Source organism: Podarcis bocagei, assembly GCF_964188305.1.
Source record: "Podarcis bocagei genome assembly, chromosome: 17".
NCBI lineage: Eukaryota > Metazoa > Chordata > Lepidosauria > Squamata > Lacertidae > Podarcis > Podarcis bocagei.
Genome location: NC_138143.1, coordinates 6,686,258 through 6,705,496, shown reverse-complemented (window position 1 = coordinate 6,705,496; position 19,239 = coordinate 6,686,258). Strand labels below are relative to the sequence as shown.

Genomic DNA, 19,239 nt, shown 5'->3' with positions numbered 1-19,239 from the left:
GGTTGCAATATGTCTGTAATTTACCAGACATAGCCAGGATTTGGCTGTCGGAAGCCGTGTCCTGGCGGAAATTGTAACCCATCTCGTAAGAGTACATTTATTCTCTTAAAAATACAGTGGTACCTCAGGTTCCATACGCTTCAGGTTCCATATGCTTCAGGTTCCAGACTCCGCTAACCCAAAAATATTGCTTCAGGTTAAGAACTTTGCTTCAGGATAAGAACAGAAATCGTGCTCCGGCGGCATGGCAGCAGCAGGAGACCCCATTAGCTAAAGTGGTGCTTCAGGTTAAGAACAGTTTCAGGTTAAGAATGGACCTCCGGAACAAATTAAGTCCTTAACCTGAGGTACCACTGTAGCTCTAGAACATTCTTTGGGGGCAAAGCCTAACAATTTTTGGTTCAGAAAAAAAAAGAAAAAGCTCAACAACTCTGCCCCCACCCCAAAAGCTTGTGTCAAGATTTTTTACTTTTTGAAATCTATGGCAACCCTAGCAGAGTGGTGATGAATTGCCTGAGGAGAGAAGGGCTGTGGCTGAGGAGGAGGTGAGCCTGGGAATAATCTTGAGCAGGGGTCTGCAGCCTTTAAGACAAAAAGAGCCACTTGGACCCGTTTCCGAAGAAAAAAAAACTGGGAGCCGCAAAACTCGTCATTATAAAAATAACTTTTTTGTCACTTTTTTATTATTTCTTTGTTTGACCCCTCAGAATTAATCCTCCTCATAGAAATAAATGTTAAATTAACAAGTTACCTTTTGTGTGTGTGTGTTCTTCACGCCCCTTCAAAACAGTGACCAGCGTACGTGCCCCCTTTCAATGCAGTGACCAGCATACATGGCCCTTACAATGTGGCGGGTGGGAAGGTGACGTCGGGACGGTGCGTGACTAACGCACGCACCGCCCCCATGCGACGTCACAGCCAGTACAGCACCCGCCACAGTGGGGAGTGTCGGGGTGCACAATGCGCCTCCTCCCCTCGCTAGTATCCGCCCCGGAGCCGCGGCAAAGGTGTAAAAGAGCCACATGCGGCTCCGGAGCCACAGGTTGCAGACCCCTGATCTTGAGGGTCAGAGAGAGGGAAAGACCTGGAGGGATACATTTGGCCCTGGGGGGGGTGAGCTTCCCCACCCCAGTGTTACTGCAGTGAAGGCGAAATGTGAACTCACCCAAGGGATTTATTTTTTAAAAAATCTTTATTAATTTAAATTACACACTTATACAAAGAATTTACAAAGAAGTTACAATCTCATACTACAAAAAAAATTGAAGAAAAAACAATTAAGAAAAAAGAAAAGAAAATACAGAAAAAAGAAAAAGCAAATTTACGTACCAAAAAAAATCTTCCTAATTAATACTTAATTAAACACTTAAATCATAGAATCATAGAATCATAGAATCATAGAGTTGGAAGAGACCACAAGGGCCATTGAGTCCAACCCCCTGCCAAGCAGGAAACACCATCAGAGCACTCCTGACATATGGTTGTCAAGCCTCTGCTTAAAGACCTCCAAAGGAGGAGACTCCACCACACTCCTTGGCAGCAAATTCCACTGTCGAACAGCTCTTACTGTCAGGAAGTTCTTCCTAATGTTTAGGTGGAATCTTCTTTCTTGTAGTTTGGATCCATTGCTCCGTGTCCGCTTCTCTGGAGCAGCAGAAAACAACCTTTCTCCCTCCTCTATATGACATCCTTTTATATATTTGAACATGGCTATCATATCACCCCTTAACCTCCTCTTCTCCAGGCTAAATAAAAAAGACTTCTGACGAAAGGAGTCTTCCAACCATTCTCATTGTACTGTTTATGCTGTCATTTCCCCCCGCACAGTTTTATATTCTTTAATATTGTTTCCGTCTACTCCACAAATGGTATTTTTGTGTTTACAAGTATCACTCAAGTTCTGCTAATATGGTGTGATTGGTACAATACGATCTTATATTATCCTTAAATATTCTCCATTCTCCAAATATTTTCTGGCTCTATACTCCTCTAACTCTTCCCGTCAGTTTTGCTAGTTGTAAATATTCTAACATGAGTATCTGCCAATCTGTAATTGTCGGTATTGTTTCGTTTTTCCATTTCCTTACCACAAAAATTCTTGCTGCTGTGGTGGCATACATGAACAGCGGTCTTACGTCTTTTTTAATTTCTAATGGTAAAATGCCTAAAAGAAAGATCTCAGGGTTGTTGTTTTTAAAGGTTAGTCTGAATAATTTCTTAAATTCATTATAGATATTATCCCAGAAATTTTTTATTGTTGGGGTAAACATTCAAATGGCACCTTCCCAGTGCTGGCTTCAAGTCTGAGGGTCCCATGGTCAAAAGTGCCCTCCGATGGACTACCCTACCCTGCTCCCTCTCCTAACTCTTCTTTCTTCCGAACCCAGACCGTAATCCTCCCGGCATCCCAGCAAGACAACCCAACATGGACCCAGCCGGCTTCCTGCTGCTGTGTCTATGGTCACTGTGGACCTTGAGATGCAGCCAAGCAGCTACGCAAGCAGACTCGATCAAGATAGAAGGGGACATCACATTGGGAGGGCTGTTCCCCGTCCACTCCCGTGGCCCCGCTGGAGTGCCGTGTGGGGACGTGAAGAAAGAGAAGGGGATCCATCGGATGGAGGCCATGCTGTACGCCCTGGACCAGATCAACAGTGACCCTGACCTGCTTCCCAACATGACGCTGGGCGCTCGCATCCTGGACACCTGCTCCCGCGACACCTACGCCTTGGAGCAGTCGCTGACGTTTGTCCAGGCCCTGATCCAGAAGGACACTTCCGGTGTGCGCTGCTCCAACGGGGAGCCACCCATCATCGCCAAGCCCGAGCGTGTGGTGGCTGTCATTGGCGCCTCTGCCAGCTCTGTCTCTATCATGGTGGCCAATGTGCTTCGCCTCTTTGCCGTGAGTAGAGGGGCAGGACTTAAAAATGGCATTTCCCCAGAAAAGGCCGAACAGCTATGGGGTGGGGGGCAGGGTAGGAATGGGGGAGAATCATAGAATTGAAGAGTTGGAAGGGAACACGAGGGTCATTAGTACAAGCCCTCGCAGTATAGGAATCTTTTGCCCAACGTGGAGCCAAAGTCACGTAATTCACAGCTTCTGAAGCAATATGCGAATCAAAAGAAGATAGCAACCTAGTTGTCAACACAACCTACAACCTTTGAATGGTTATAATAGTTCTCTGGCTTCAGTATATTGAAATGAGCTCTTCTTAGTCATTGGCTTAGATCATACCCTGCAACATTTATCCAATGAAAATAGGGACGCCCCATTCCATACTGATAATTTTACTGTTTATACCCCACACGTCTTACTGGGTTGCCCCAGCCACTCTGGGCAGCTTCCAACATATATAAGAAGGTAAAGGTAAAGGGACCCCTGACCATTAGGTCCAGTCGTGACCAACTCTGGGGTTGCGGCGCTCATCTCGCTTTATTGGCTGAGGGAGCCGGCGTACAGCTTCCGGGTCATGTGGCCAGCATGACTACGCCGCTTCTGGCGAACCAGAGCAGCGCACGGAAACGCCATTTATCTTCCTGCCGGAGTGGTACCTATTTATCTACTTGCACTTTGACGTGCTTTCGAACTGCTAGGTTGGCAGGAGGTGGGACTGAGCAACGGGAGCTTACCCCGTTGTGGGGATTTGAACCACGACCTTCTGATCGGCAAGCCCTAGGCTCTGTGGTTTAACACACAGCACCACCCACGTCCCTTCCAACATATATAAAATATAATAAAACATTAAACATAAAAAACCTTCCTTATACAGGATTGACTTCAGACGGCTCAGGGGTCGGATAACTCCATACCCTCCAGCATTTCTCTAATGAAAATAGGGACATTCTAAGGAAAAGCAGGATCAAATCAGAAACCGCAATGGCTTCTCTAAATCAGGGACGTCCCTGGAAAATAGGGACGCTTGGAGGGTCTGTTAGCTGGTGTGTGTTACTGGGTGTTCAGAAACATTCCAACTGCTCAGAAGTCAGCACACTCAGGTTAAGAACCAGATGGCACTGTTCAGGTCCTAGGAAGGGAGAAATAGCTCTATCAAAGTGACAATCAACTGCTACTAGACCAGAAATGGCCAATGGTCATGGATAGTGGAAGTTGAAGTTCAACAACATCTAGAACAAGGGTGAGAGAGCTTTTCTGAATGGGAGAGAGAGAGAGAGAGAGAGAGAGAGAGAGAGAGAGAGAGAGAGAGAGAGAGAGAGAGAGAGAGAACGCGCTAAAAACTGATGTCTTGTGTACACATGTTCGATGCTGCCCGAAATGTGGGTGCCTGAGAATTTTGGCATTCATGTTTTTAAAAAGTTCCTAGCCCTCCTGTTTGTGGAGATGTGTTTGACTAACACAGGACTGAAACTTCTAGATTTACTTGGGAACTTCTCCCTTTCTCATGTCTTCCTCCTTTATACCCTTGCTGCTCCTCTCATACAGTAATATTCTGCACTTTGTAGCCACATAGTTATGGTAGCTAAAGAAGTTTAAAAGTACAGAACTTTTATATTTGCAAATACATCAGAGAGGAGAGTTTGCACAGGTTGGGGACTGAACGTTCATTTTCTCCAAAGATGGGGAGAAAAGCAATGGTACCGAGCATTTGATACCAGGCCTTAAAGACTACCATCCCTTTTTAACTCGACTCCTGTGCCTTTAACCCATGAGGCAGAAAACCAACAGGCAAAGTACTTCCTGGCATGAAATGTGATGATGGGAGAGATTCACCTGTTGAATTTCTGCCTGTCACGCTGCACTTAAAGGCACAGCAGGAGCCCTGCAAGCAGAGAGAAATTGAGGCAAGCCTCCCTGAGCACTTGATCATGGATGAGTAGCCCAGTCACACATAAACACACGCCTGACCTTTTAACTATACTCAGCTGGGAGTCTCTGGGGTGATGATGGGGGGTAGCAGGGTCAGTTCGAGCTGTAGGACAGATGGCTTTTCCCTGACACGCCAGATTTGGCAGAGGTGCTTAGCAGCTGCCTAGGGAGGGAAGCTAGAACTGGCAGGGCTGGTAAAAGGGGCAAGGGAGGTGGGCTTGGGTGGAAGGGTGGGCATTAGCTGCAAGGCAGATAAGTGAGTGTGGCAGGGAGCCAGGCACCACCAGAACACCACCTTAAAACCATTACAAACTGCAGGAATTTGGGGCATCTGAGCCACCACACAGCTCCATCCCCACCCCCCTTGTTTCCCTTAACCTCCAGCCCAACGAAGGGCTCTGCGGAACCTGGAAGCTTGCTCATTATTTTGTGACATTTCGCAGAACGTCAAAGGAAGGTGCTGCCCTGTTGCGACTTCGGGATTATGGGGCTCATAGCCAGACACATGAACACAATGCAATGGACGTGCATGTTTATCCATGGGGGCCCTTCCCCTCACCCCACACCAGGGGTCAGCAAACTTTTTCAGCAGGGGGCCGGTCCACTGTCCCTCAGACCTTGTGGGGGGACGGACTATATTTTGGGGAAAAAATATGAATGAATTCCTATGCCCCACAAATAACCCAGAGATGCATTTTAAAGAAAAGCACACATTCTACTCATGTAAAAACACACTGATTCCCGGACCGTCCGCAGGCTGGATTCAGAAGGCGATTGGGCCAAATCCGGCCCCCAGGTCTTAGTTTGTCTAGCCATGCCCCACACCAACTACACTGGGGCTGCAGGAGGTGGGGAGAGACAGTGCAAAGCTTTCCTGTCTGCTGTGCTCTCCCGATCCTTGTACTTTTGGGTTTTTGGGATTTTTTTAAGCATGCACATTCATTGCCTCCATGCCATTAACACCATATCTCGTTTGATCCTTCAATGGACACAGAGAAATGGAGGCAGACACAGAGAATGAACTTTCAATGGTTAATGGTTGAGCAACCTTTTTTACTATTAGCCAACACCCCCCCAAAAAAGCACACACCCCAAGCCTTTCTAGAAACAGCTGATTCATCAGGGCCAGCCCTACCATTAGGTAGATTCCTTAAGTGGCAGGTGGGAGGGAGGGGAGGTAGAGCCATACATGCCACACGGTCTACCCAGTGCCTCCAATGTCTGCTGAAATGGGTGGTGATGGGTGCCATCTAGTCATTCCCCTCAAGCAGCAAAATGCCTAGGAGTGGGGGTGGGGAACGTTTTACAGCCTGGGGGCCACACTCCCCCAGAAGCAACCTTCTAGGGGCCGCATGCCAGGGACAGGCAGGGAAAGAGTTGGCCGGGCAACAGATAGTTAGATGGTTAGAGCTAATAACTGGTAACTAGTACCAATCCCAAGGAGCAACCAATTTGTATGGTTCTTGAGTTTGCAGGAGCTGAGAACCGCAAAGGAGGACCCAGGGACCTGCTGCTCCCTCAATGTGACTTCACAAGACACACCCAAAAATCATGAGCACAAGGGAGTCCTGAAGGATGCTCACAGGGGAAAGAGCCTGAGATGCAAACCTAACAATTAAACCCCTGGTGTTGCAAGCAAATATCAGTAATATCCAAAGGCAACACGATGACCAAGTACAACAATGTGATGTCAATATAAACTCTTTATATAATCTATACAGAACATTGAACAATATGAAATATGCACTCTCTGCAAAACCAAATAAACAATGCTGCCAAAGTGGTCCTCAAACAGATGTAGTGAACAGTGATTCCAGATATACCCACTGTTTCGTGGAATTCTTCTTCAGCACAGCAGAAGAATACAGAAATGCTTCAAAAACTGCAATTGAATTATTGAAATGATGACCTTCATCAGCATTGGACGTCATAAAACAAAGCTTTACGGCTTGTTTCCTCCAGATAAGAATCTGACCCAGTGCTTCTTTCAGAGACTTGCATAGCCCACAAAGACTTTCAGAGACCTACAAGATTTACGTATGTTTATTTGGTTCTATATTTTGAAGAGAATCCATCAAGAGTGCATATTCTGTGACTTTCAGAGGTTTAGAAGAATTCTGTTTATTTGGTTTTGCAGAGAGTGCATATTTCATATATTTCATATTGTTCAAAGTTCTGTATAGATTATATAAAGAGTTTATATTGACATCGCATTGTTGTACTTGGGCACGTGTTGCCTTTGGATATTACTGAGATGCAGGCCTGCCTGCCTAGTCCACATTCTTGCTCTGCAGATCTAGGTAAATGTGCTGTTCCGCACATGGGTCCTGCTGAGCAGCATCAGCCTTGCAAGCTCCCCCCCCCCCTTCCCCAGCCTCAGCTGTCCCTGACTGGAGCTGCTGCTGCTCATTTTGCTAAAACCCCTCTAATCCCCATCACTAATCGCTTTAATGGGGCTTCTCACAGACCCAGCGAGGGCGGGAAGCAGAGACATGCTGTGGAAAGGGAAATGGGACAATTTGGTGCAGCTAGGAGAGGAGGACGGGGGGGGGGCAGGATAAATGGAAGCCAGCATTCTCACTGGGAAACTGGATTTTGGTGAGGAGGAACCAGGAGTCCTGGGATCCATCTGCCTCAAAGATTGGGAGACGATCCAGGAGACGTGGGTTGGAATTGGGAAAGAGCCAGGGTGATCAGCTCAGTTCTGTTGGATGCCCTCTGCCCTCAGTTTCCTCACACTGCCCCCAAAATCTGGTATAAAACACCACTCTAATCTCTGCCTTCCATTTCCCATTTAGCATTTCTGTAATAATTATCCACAGACAAGCACAGCAGTGCTATGATATATGCCAGCTGTCCCCAGCCTCGTGCTCTCCAAATGGTTTGGGTTACATCTCGCAGCATCGCTGACCATCACCCATTGAGCTTCATCATGGATCTAGGTTTTGAACTGCAGCCTCCTGCGTCTTCTAAACCCAACTCTCAGTCCTCTTCTGTCAGGGCGGCTCCAGCAGCTATTTTTCCGCTGCCTGGCCTGGCGCACAGCCTCTCGGGTTGCTTCTGTGCTACTGGCCCTTTAACTTCTGCAATCAGCTGGAAGAGGGATTGTGCACCATGTCCACATGGCACTATGTTAAATGGCAATCTCCCTCCCCATGGTCAAAATCTTTCTCAAATGTTTACTTGCAATTGAATGGTAGCCACCAATGTCCCCTGTAATGTTAATTGGTAGCTTCTTGTTTTCAGGCTCTGCTCATTTTATTCCTTCCTGTTCTACACAGCTGGAAGTTTTGAGATGCACTGCCCCTCAATAAGTCACGTTCTTTTCACTATTATGCAGGGAGAGCTTTAATTACAGGCTTCCTTTCACTATTGTTTTTCTTTTATAGCAAAATAACTATTTTTCTTTAAAAGAAAAGAAACTGGTTTATTAACTGCACCACCACTAGGCAGGAAACAGAAGCTACCTAATTAAGGGTCTCTTAAGGCAGTGTTTCCCAACCGGTGTTCTGCCGCACACTAGTGTGCCGTGAGACGTTGGCTGGTGTGCCGTGGGAGGTAGGTGGGCGAGTCGGGCGGTGAGAGGCGGCGGTGGCGAGGATCCGCGTCGAGCCGGGGGCGGCTCCGCGGTGGTGGTGCCAAGGTTTCTTTCTCCATTCTCCCCTCACACACACACACAGGAAATAACACAGGATCAGCTGACAGGACCCAGCCAATGGGGCGGCGGCGGGGCAGCGCGTGCAAAAGGGAGGAGCGCGAGACAGCGGACGAGGAGGAGGCCGGCATGTCCGGGCAGCAGCAACTCCCGGCAAGCCCCTCAAGCCCCGGGCAACCCTACTCCCTCACCGGCCTCGGCCGCCCTCCTGCTCCACCCGCCGCCGCCTCCCCCGCCGCCGCCGGCCACCTCGGCCCCGCCGCCGCCCCCTCCTCCGCCCGCTATCGCCGCCACCACCACAACAGCCGCCGCCGCCTCAGCTGCCGCCGTCCCTCAGTCCCTCGCTTTGCTGCCTCCTCCCCCCCACCCCCAAAGCTTGGAGGTTCCCCGGCAAGGGGGAGGGAAAAAAATTGAAAACTTTCACTTTCGTGCGTCCCTCCCGGCGTGACGCTGCGCGCTGACGTCACGGGGCTGTAATGGTGGTGTGCCTTGAGATTTTTTTCATCAAAAAAGTGTGCCTTTGCCCAAAAAAGGTTGGGAAACACTGTCTTAAGGAGCAATTGATCTCTAACCACCTGGCAGCACTGAACAGGAAGTGATAAAAAGCGCAGAACCTAAAAGAGGAAGCTTTTAATCAGAGGCACAGTAGTTAAAAGCCTCAATAGCATTTTGACTGCCTGCAGTTGGCAGGCAGGTGCTGCAATTATGCTTTATTGCAACCCCGCCCCTGAAAACCCCCTCAAAATGGGGGGGGGGTTCAGAAAACACTAGATTGGAAGAGGGGGATCATTGTGTAATCTTTATTCTCTGAGAGGGGGAAAAGGCAATATGAAAGAAAGCGGCTAATCTGGAAGTTTTCCTGATCTCATCTGCTAGCAGCTAGGGAATGTATGTAATGCATATGAAAAAGAAATCATATTCCAGAACCTAGAACTGAGCCTCACATACCTCAATGCCCTGTTACAGCATCTTTGGGTTTGAATGGTTTCCTTCACTAGTCTGGAATTGTTTTGACAATACATATTTATAGGCTGGTACTTGGTTTCCTGTTTCAAGTGAATCATCCTTTTCAATTCTACAATAACAAAGCTTGGGTATTAAGTGCGCACACTGGGGCCAGACTAGAAACACTGTGTTTGCCATGTGACATATAGATGCTTCAATCTGCTCTGGAATTTGGCATGGCTGTGCAATGATAGTACCCCATAGAATTGTTGTTGTTGTTACTATTACTATTATATAGGTTTCTTACCCACCCTTCATAATGAGGTCCCAGGGTGAGTAGCAACCATTTTAAAATACAGTATTAAAATACTGATTGGCTAACCTTTGGTTAAAGGGATGCGGGTGGCGCTGTGGGTTAAACCACAGAGCCTAGGACTTGCTGATCAGAAGGTCAGCGATTCGAATCCCCACAACAGGGTTCCTTGGTCCCAGCTCCTGCCAACCTAGCAGTTCGAAAGCACATCAAAGTGCGAGTAGATAAATAGGTACTGCTTCGGCAGGAAGGTAAATGGCATTTCCGTGTGCTGCTCTGGTTCGCCAGAAGCGGCTTAGTCATGCTGGCCACATGACCCGGAAGCTGTACGCCAGCTCCCTCGGCCAATAAAGCAAGATGAGCGCCGCAACCCCAGAGTCTGCCACGACTGGACCTAATGGTCAGGGGTCCATTTACCTTTACCTTAACCTTTGGTTAGCATATTTGTGAAATGCTGCGTTCAGCCACTGGAAAGTACAGCAGCCCATTATCTATAAGGGTCAATTCATATGTAATAATTTACATATTTTTATATTTTATTAGGTTTATGTTACATGCACTCAGTGCTTTTTTCTAAAAAAAAATGTTTAGGGGTACTCTCATCTTCAAATATCTCAAGGGCTGTCACATGAAAGAGGGAAAAAGCTTGTTTTCTCCTGCTCTGGGGGGTAGGACACGAACCGATGGATTTAAGTTACAAGAAGGGAGATTCCGACTAAACATCAGGAAGAAATTTCTGACAGTAAGAGTTGTTTGACAGCGGAATATTGGGAGCTTGTGGACCCTCCTCCCTTGGACGTTTTTAAGCAGAGGTTGGATGGCCACCTGTCCTGGGTGCTTTAGTTGAGATTCCCATATTGCAGGGGGTCAGGCTAGATGAGTCTTGGGGATCCCTTCCAACTCTAAGTCTATGATTCTAATGGAGAAGGGAAGGATATTGCAGGCCTAGAGAGGCCTGAGAACAAGTCTGTAGCATAATTAGGGTAGGACAATGTACCAGCACCTAGCGATTCCCAGTGTGGGGAAGTGGTTCAGAGCGGTGGACTCGTAATCTGGGGAACCGGGTTCGCGTCTCCGCTCCTCCACATGCAGCTGCTGGGTGACCTTGGGCCAGTCACACTTCTTTGAAGTCTCTCAGCCTCACTCACCTCACAGAGTGTTTGTTGTGGGGGAGGAAGGGAAAGGAGATTGTTAGCTGCTTTGAGACTCCTTAGGGTAGTGATAAAGCGGGATATCAAATCCAAACTACTACTCCTCCTCCTCCTCCTCCTCCTCCTCCTCCTCCTCCTCCTCTTCCTCTCCTTCTCCTTCTCCTTCTCCTTCTCCTTCTTCTCCTCTCCACCCCTCCAGATACCCCAGATCAGCTACGCCTCCACGGCGCCTGAGCTCAGTGACAGCAACCGCTACGATTATTTCTCCCGCGTGGTTCCTCCGGACTCCTACCAGGCCCAGGCCATGCTGGACATTGTCAAAGCCATGGGCTGGAATTACGTCTCCACGCTGGCCTCTGAGGGCAACTACGGCGAGAGCGGTGTCGATGCCTTCATGCAAATCTCCCGCGAGGCTGGTGAGCCAGAGGATACCTGATGGGTGAGGTGGGGGGGGCAGCAGAGCCAGGAGGAGAACCCAGAGAGACCTTTCCGCTTGAGCCACCACTTTCCTCTGGGAGAAACTGCGGTTTGGCGCTGACTCAGAACAAACGACAATCGGGTTTTCTGCAGCTTGCCGTCTGTTCCGATTGAGCACCAAAGAGCGGGTTTTCCAGGAGGAAGCAGTGGGGCAAAGGCAAAAGTGCTCAGAAAGCACAGGGCAAGCAGAAGGGACAAGCAGAAACAGCGCCTTCAAGGAAGGTGTTCGATGATCGTAAAACGGTCCAGGAAGTGGCCGTGGCAGAGGACAGAGCGGGGGGGGGGAGTTAGCAGGTGGTGGGGAAGCTGTGGCGGCAGCAACAGGATGGTATCCCAGCATCCCAGCGTGCACCGTCACAAAAAAAGCACTGAGCAGAAGTGTTGACAGGCCCTTGGGTGCAATAACTATGCCTGACATTCTGGAGTGTTTGTGGGAGGGGAGAAGACACATGCCAGTCATGGGCATAAAAGCTGGAGTCTACTTCCCCACACCCACCTGTCTTTATATAGTTAGAGAATATCTGTCTAAAAAAAGATGTCATCATGCTGCTGTTCTTGCCCAACTGCAGCTTAGGGACGGAACAGCATGCAGCACAGGCAGGTGAGTCCGCAAATGGGGCAAGCTGCCTAGGCTAGCGCCACCAGGACGGGCCAGGCAGGGGTGTAGGAAGGGGGGTGGGGGCGGTCCACCCCAAGTTCCATCATAGAGGGAGGTATCAAAAAGGAAGAATTACTGCCCTACTAGGGCGGTTCATAAAAACTTTTTTTAAAAAAAAACGCCTGCTCCAAAGGTCTTAACTTACTAGGGATTATACAGCTATATCTGAAATTTCACACATATCAGTTAATATCTTGACCCTCCTCCACGAAAATAACTGTTTACTTTGCCGTTTTCATACGTCGTGAAGGCTGAAATTTCAATTCAGTGGAGCCAAAACACAATCCATCCTGTAGATTTAAGAATCTGTCCACAGTCCCCTCCTTGTTATCAGAGGCCCATAATCCACATTCTTTTGTAAGAAAATATGAAATAACGTAAAACTATTTTTGCAGGCAAAAAAAAAAAATCAATGGGGGGGGAGGTGACAAGAAATTTTCCGCAGTGGGTGCCACCTGACCTTACTACACCTCTGGGACCAGGGCAGCTCTCCAGCAACTGCACACTGATGTGAAAAAAGCACTGGGGAGGGGGACATTTTAAAGAGGAAAATGTGCCGAAGAGAAAGGCTCACGAGTCCTTTCCTCCCACAGTTCCACCTGTGGCTCTCCAGCTGCAGAGGTTTAAGTGCTGGACTAGGACCTGGGAGACCAGGGTTCAAATGTCCTCTCAGCCATGAATCCCATTAGGTGACCTTGGGCCGGTCTCTCAGCCCAACCTACCTTGTTGCGAGGATAATAATGGGGGGGGGATGCATGTCCGAAACCTTGAGCTCCTTGGAGAAGAAGGTGGGGTAGAAATGAAATGAAATGAATAATAAACTCCCGTAAGGCCTAGCAAACATGGCCAGTGGTCACGGGAGCTGTAGTCCAGCAATTTCTGGAGGTCCTTGCCTGCTCTGAGCGGTGGCAGCTGCCTAGGAGTCCAAGCAAGGCTCTGTCACATCTCCTGGCACCTCATTGTTTCTGAAATGGAGGGGCTAGAGACTTAATCTGGGATCCGTCGGGCTCCTCCCAATCGCTTCCTGAAGTTTTCTTACACCTGTCAGGTGGAGTCTGCATCGCCCAATCCATCAAGATCCCACGAGAACCCAAGCCGGGAGAGTTTGACAAAATGATCAAGAGGCTGATGGAGACCCCCAACGCTCGTGGCATCATCATCTTCGCCAACGAGGACGACATCAAGTGAGTGCGCTGTTAGCAGCAACGCAGAACGTGTCCTCCAGGGGGAGCGTTGGGTGAGGTATTACCGTACTTTTCCGTGTACAAGACTAGGCTTTTTTACTTTAAAATTATGTGGAAAACTGTGGGTCGTCTTATACACAGGGCAATCTCCCCCCCCCCCATTTTCTTAAATTGGAGTCCTAAAAATAGTCTTATACATGTGGGCGTCTTATACATGGAAAAATATGGTAATAATAATACTATAATAATTTATTATTTATACCCCGCCCATCTGGCTGGGTTTCCCCAGCCACTCTGGGCAGCTTTCAACAAAATATTAAAATACCGTAATACATCAAACATTAAAAGCTTCCCTAAACAGGACTTCCTTCAGATGTCTTCTAAAAGTCTGGTAGTTGTTGTTCTCTTTAACATCTGGTGGGAGGGCGTTCCACAGGGCAGGTGCCACTACCGAGAAGGCCCTCTGCCTGGTTCCCTGTAACTTGGCTTCTCACAGTAAGGGAACCGCCAGAAGGCCCTCAGCGTTGGACCTCAGTGTCCGGGTAGAACGATGGGGGTGGAGACGCTCCTTCAGGTATAACTCTCGCCCCCTGCAGGCGAGTGCTGGAGGCTGCACGCCGGGCCAACCTGACCGGCCAGTTCCTTTGGGTCGGATCCGACAGCTGGGGCTCCAAGATCTCTCCTATTCTGAAGCAAGAAGAGGTGGCTGAAGGAGCCGTCACCATCCTACCCAAGCGAGCTTCTGTGGAAGGTAGGCGACAAGATGGCACTGGGGCCAATCGTAGTGGGAGAGAGTATGACAGGCAGACGTAGATCCCACACCTTTTTGGACAGGATGTTTTGGGACATGGGACCTCAGCTGACCCTCATTCTTCCCATTGCTTTATTTCTCACCCGAACATGCTTGCTTTCTAAATTTAATCTGCTCTTAAGCACCGCACCATAATAGCCCCGGTTGAGAGTACGAGAAGGCGCTAAAGGACATTAAGTGGTAGCTAATCCATTTTAAGGGGATCCCGAGTCTGTGACTTAACACACTTGCAAACCAGCCATTCATAGCTATGAGGAAAGACTCTCCATTCACTTTTGCTGCCTGCTTGAGGGTTTTAATCTACGAGTGACTTTGAGTACGGGACCATGGCTGGCAGTCATTCTGAATTTATTCCTCTGGAACCAAAATAGAGGAATGGAAAAATCAGGGAGCCTGAACAAATATTTGCTTGGAGGGTAGACTGACTATTTCTGTAGAAATAGGATCTTATGACTTGGGCTGCCATTTTTATTCACTTGACAGCAGCCTGTGATGCAGGCAGAAATCAACAGGTGCAACTTTTCCCTGTCTCAGCAGCTCTAGGCTGAGCAAAGCTGGTTAATTTCTGCCTGTTCTGGGCTGGGGAACTGTAGTCTTCCAGATGTTGTTGGACTACAACTCCCATGATCCCTGATCGTTGGCCATTATATCTAGGGCTGATTGGATCCAGAGGTCAACAATCTCAGGGACACACACACACACACACAGAGAGAGAGAGAGAGAGAGAGAGAGAGAGAGAGAGAGAGAGAGAGATATTTCCCATCCCTGCCTTAGATAAGATAGAAGCATCACACAGCATTCCCCCTACAGGATCACACAGCATTTTAAAAATAAAGTACTGTAAAGGTGGGACGCGGGTGGCACTGTGGGTTAAACCACAGAGCCTAGGACTTGATGATCAGAAGGTTGGCGGTTTGAATCCCCGCAACGGGGTGAGCTCCTGTTGCTCGCTCCCTGCTCCTGCCAACCTAGCAGTTGGAAAGCACATCAAAGTGCAAGTAGATAAACAGGTACCACTCCGGCGGGAAGGTAAACGGTGTTTCTGTGCGCTGCTCTGGTTCTCCAGAAGCGGCTTAGTCATGCTGGCCACATGACCCGGAAGCTGTACGCCGGCTCCCTCGGCCAATAAAGCAAGATGAGCACCACAACCCCAGAGTCAGCCACGACTGGACCTAATGGTCAGGGGTCCCTTTACCTTTACCTTTATTGTAAAGGTTGGGTTGCCAGCTGACTAGAAAAAAAGTCAGCTTGGCTGGCTCTTGGGCCTTTAATAGCAGGATGATCTGCTGAAATCAGTAGGCAAAACTTTTCTTGCATGCATGGAGAGAATATTATCAGCTGCTAATGTCTACAGAGGTCAAGCTCCTATTACAGCTGCAGCTACGGAGGCTGGTGAAAAGTTGGCAATGCAGTAGAAGGATGCCCACAAAGGCCATGACCTCCCTGTTTTCTCCCCCAAGGTTTTGACCAGTACTTCACCACACGCTCCTTGGAGAACAATCGGCGCAACATCTGGTTTGCTGAGTACTGGGAGGAAGATTTCCGATGTAAACTGACTCGTCCAGGGTTGCAGCCTGATGAAGGGGCACGGAAATGTACTGGTATGGAGGCTTTGGGAGAGAGCTTAAAACAGGGCAGGGTGGTACCAGGGATGGGGGAGGAATTCAAGTAAGTTCTCATTTGAAGATGAACCTACCATGGAATCATAGAATCATATAGTTAAGGGACCCTGAGGGTCATCTAGTCCAACCCCCTGCAATGCAGGAATCTCAGCTAAAGCATCCATGACAGATGGCCATCCAGCCTCTGCTTAAAAATCTCCAAGGAAGGAAAGTCCATTCCACCCTCAAACAGCTCTTCCTGTCACAAAGTTCTTCCTGATGTTTACTTGGAATCGCCCTTCTTGTATCTTGACGTCACTGGTTTGAATCCTACCCTCCAGAGCAGTAAAAAACAAACTTGTTCCTTCTTCCATGTGACAGTCCTTGAGATAGTTGATGTTGGCTATCACATCTTTTCTCAGTTGCCGCTTTTTCAGGCTAAACATGCCCAGCTCCTTCAACCATTCCTCATGTGGTTTGGTTTCCAAATTTGCACTTTCAGAAGCCATATGTGAACCAAAACACAGGCATCCTTCAAAATTTGCAGTGCAGCTGTTCAGCCAAGTAATATGCACAAAATGCATATGCTAGGCAACAGTGTGCATAAAAATGCATGTATTTGTGAAAACAACATACAAACATGCATTATATTAGGAAAATTTGCTTTGCAAAAATGTGCATGGTAGGCTTATTGGGAGAAGTATGCAGCTGAAATGCCAACACATTCTTATGAGGATTTTTCTTTTAAAATCATAAATTGCTGCAGAAATGTGGGGAGTTGAAGTCAGAATGCAGAAATGCGAACAACTTCAGGGTTAGGAAAAGGAGAAAGTGAGAGAACCAAAAGTGACAGATCCATCTGTTACTTCGAAGATACATAGAGCAGCTGTTGCCAAGTTCTCCCCACTCACCTGGGTCACAACTATTTCTTCGCAGCCTGGCTGTGCACTAATCCCTATTTTTGAGAGGCAGCGGTGTTAGAAAGGGAATATTATCGGGGAGCTGCAGGGCTTGGGTTTATTTCACCGCTCTGCAGGGAATGGAGGGGATTAGAATTCCAAGTGGTGTCATCCCAACCCCATCCCCTCCACAGAATGTCAAAGTACTGGTTTTCCCTGCCTGGAGCCCCCAAATCCAGCCTCCCCTGGCTGAGATAGACTCAGGTTGAATCTGGCATTTTTCTGAGGTTCTGTTATTGCCATTATCACAAAGGTTCCCAATTCTTCTCACATTCTCTCCTGAGCTTCTGCCTGGACCCAAACCGCTCCATGTTGCCTGACAAAACTGTTTGGGGGTTGGTTTGTTTTCCTTCTCGGCTGACACCCAGCTGTAGCTGAAATTATCGGTATGGTGCTGAATTCTTCGATCAAAGGATGTGCATCGTAAAATAATGAGATGTCTGAGTTATTACAGGAAATAAATTATTACTTGGAAATAAAACCGGCAAAAGTCTGTAGCCAACAAAAAAAAATTACTGGCCCACTTGCCCACAATATACAGTCATACCTCAGGTTGAATATGCTTCATGTTGAGCGCATTCAAGTTGCGCTCTGTGGCAACCCGGAAGTAATGGAGTACTTCCGGGTTTTGCCGCTTGCACATGCGCAGATGCTCAAAATGATATCACGTGCACGTGCAGAAGTGGCGAAAAGCGACGCACGCATGCGCAGACGTGCCATCGCTATTACGTTTGCTTCTAGATGTGAACGGGGCTCCGGAACAGATCCCGTTCGCATCCCAAGGTACCACTGTACATAAGTTGGCTACCTGTGGTCTAAAATGGGGAACTTTTTCTAAAGTTTCCTTCTTTGCCCACCTGGAGGCAATTCATACCCCCAAGGGGCAAACAAGAGTCTCCTGCCTCTTTCCCATCTTGCTTATTCAGCTTAATTAAAAGTTGAAAGTACATAATCCTAGTGAGCAATGACTAAAGTGGTTATCCTGGTTTGTTTCCTGACTTAAAGTTAATCTTACTATTTGTCTGTGTGGCAACTATTGTTTCACAGGAGGTGCTGATTAGATTTTACTGGTAACTAGATTACATGTGCTGATCTTTACACAAAGTATTAGGAGCTCAGGATAACTTCCAAGACACAGACTGCTTCCGAGGTCAAGAAAGATCATAACGGAGATCTCTGTCATATTAAGTTATGCCAGCATTTCCCCATGCTATGATCTACACTACAGCAATAGACCATGGCAAAAGTTTCAGAGTAACACTCACCTATTTGCAGTTGCACTCCAGTTCCCACCCTCTTCCTCAGGCCGTTGACTGGTTGGAGCTGATGGGAGCTGGGAGTCCAGAAAGCCACAGCTTCCCTTCCCATTGTCTTACTCTAAGTAGACTCACCATTGGCTCTCACCCCTCTGTGCTTGGTTCTGATCCACATTTTACCCTTCCCCGCCACAGGCGAAGAGCGGATTGGAAGAGACGCAACGTACGAACAGGAGGGGAAGGTGCAGTTTGTCATTGACGCCGTCTATGCCATGGCTCACGCCTTGCACAACATGCACCTGGACCTCTGCCCAGGCCACATCGGAGTGTGTGAAAAGATGGACCCCATCCAGGGCCAGACTCTGCTGCGCTACATCCTCGCCGTCAACTTCAATGGTGAGATGGGCAGAGTCCCTTTGACCGCAGTAGCGTCAGGTTGCTTCACCTGGCCTCAGATACAAAGGGCCCTTTTAAAGATTTGCATGCATTTAAGACTGAGGGTTGTCTCTAGTGCTAGGCCAACTCAAGAGTAGGTCAACTGAAATGAAGGAACCTAAGTGAGCCAGGTGTTTCAGGTTAGGAGCATCCCAGACCATAAGATTTCAGGGCCAAAGCTTGAGAACTGGGGACGGCCCCCAGTGATGTCACAGGAGCAGCCCAACTCAAAGACATTCCCACCCACCTGGAGACTCAAGGCCACCATCTGCCAACAGGCAAGGAAACCTGAAGCCTTCAGGTCAGACCTGGAAGTCTGGAAACCCAAGCATTGAGCTAACAACAGAGGCTGGTTTGGCCAATTCAGTAGATCTCTTCTACAGCAAACCCGCTTCTTACCGATACTAGATACAGGCTTGGTTGGGAGCTGCAGGCCTCATCCAAACCAACCCCCAATACTATAACAGTCTGAAGAGCCCTACTGGCATCCATCCCATTTAACTCAGGACCCAGTAACTCACAGTGGACAGTCAGACACCACAATGAAGTCTCTCACTGCTCTTCCCCAGCAACTGGTAATTTAGAACTGTGTTGCCATGTTGCCCTTGAAGGTATCATAAGCCATCGTGTTGATAGCCCCGTCCTCCTTGAATTTGTCTAACCCCCTTGGAGAGCCATCTCATTCAAGAGAGGCAGTGAGCATCCTGCTTGCAGTAACCCTCCCCTTCCTACAGGCAGCGCTGGGACACCTGTGATGTTCAACGAGAACGGAGATGCGCCCGGCCGCTATGACATCTTCCAGTACCAGCTGACAAACACCACAACCCCCGGGTACAAGGCAATCGGGCAGTGGACAGAATACCTACGTCTGAACGTGAGTGACCCAGGCACAGCACTAGAGGTTGCTGTGGGGCCTGGAACACGGTGGGGATTTGGCCAGGAATCTGTGTTCTCATTGGCAGCCACATC

At 48.3% G+C, this 19,239-nt stretch overlaps 1 protein-coding gene across 1 annotated transcript in view; it reads left to right on the top strand.

The window, feature by feature from the left end:
- LOC308576382 (metabotropic glutamate receptor 6-like) overlaps positions 1-19,239 on the top strand; it is a 44,154-nt gene that overhangs the window by 14,748 nt on the left and 10,167 nt on the right. Inside the window, exons 2-8 of the mRNA XM_081175689.1 lie at positions 2,388-2,902; positions 11,089-11,305; positions 13,073-13,208; positions 13,805-13,959; positions 15,480-15,620; positions 18,031-18,231; positions 19,005-19,144. Coding sequence (XP_081031815.1) covers positions 2,426-2,902; positions 11,089-11,305; positions 13,073-13,208; positions 13,805-13,959; positions 15,480-15,620; positions 18,031-18,231; positions 19,005-19,144 — 1,467 coding nt within the window. The 5' untranslated portion in view covers positions 2,388-2,425. The remainder of the gene's footprint in view (positions 1-2,387; positions 2,903-11,088; positions 11,306-13,072; positions 13,209-13,804; positions 13,960-15,479; positions 15,621-18,030; positions 18,232-19,004; positions 19,145-19,239) is intronic.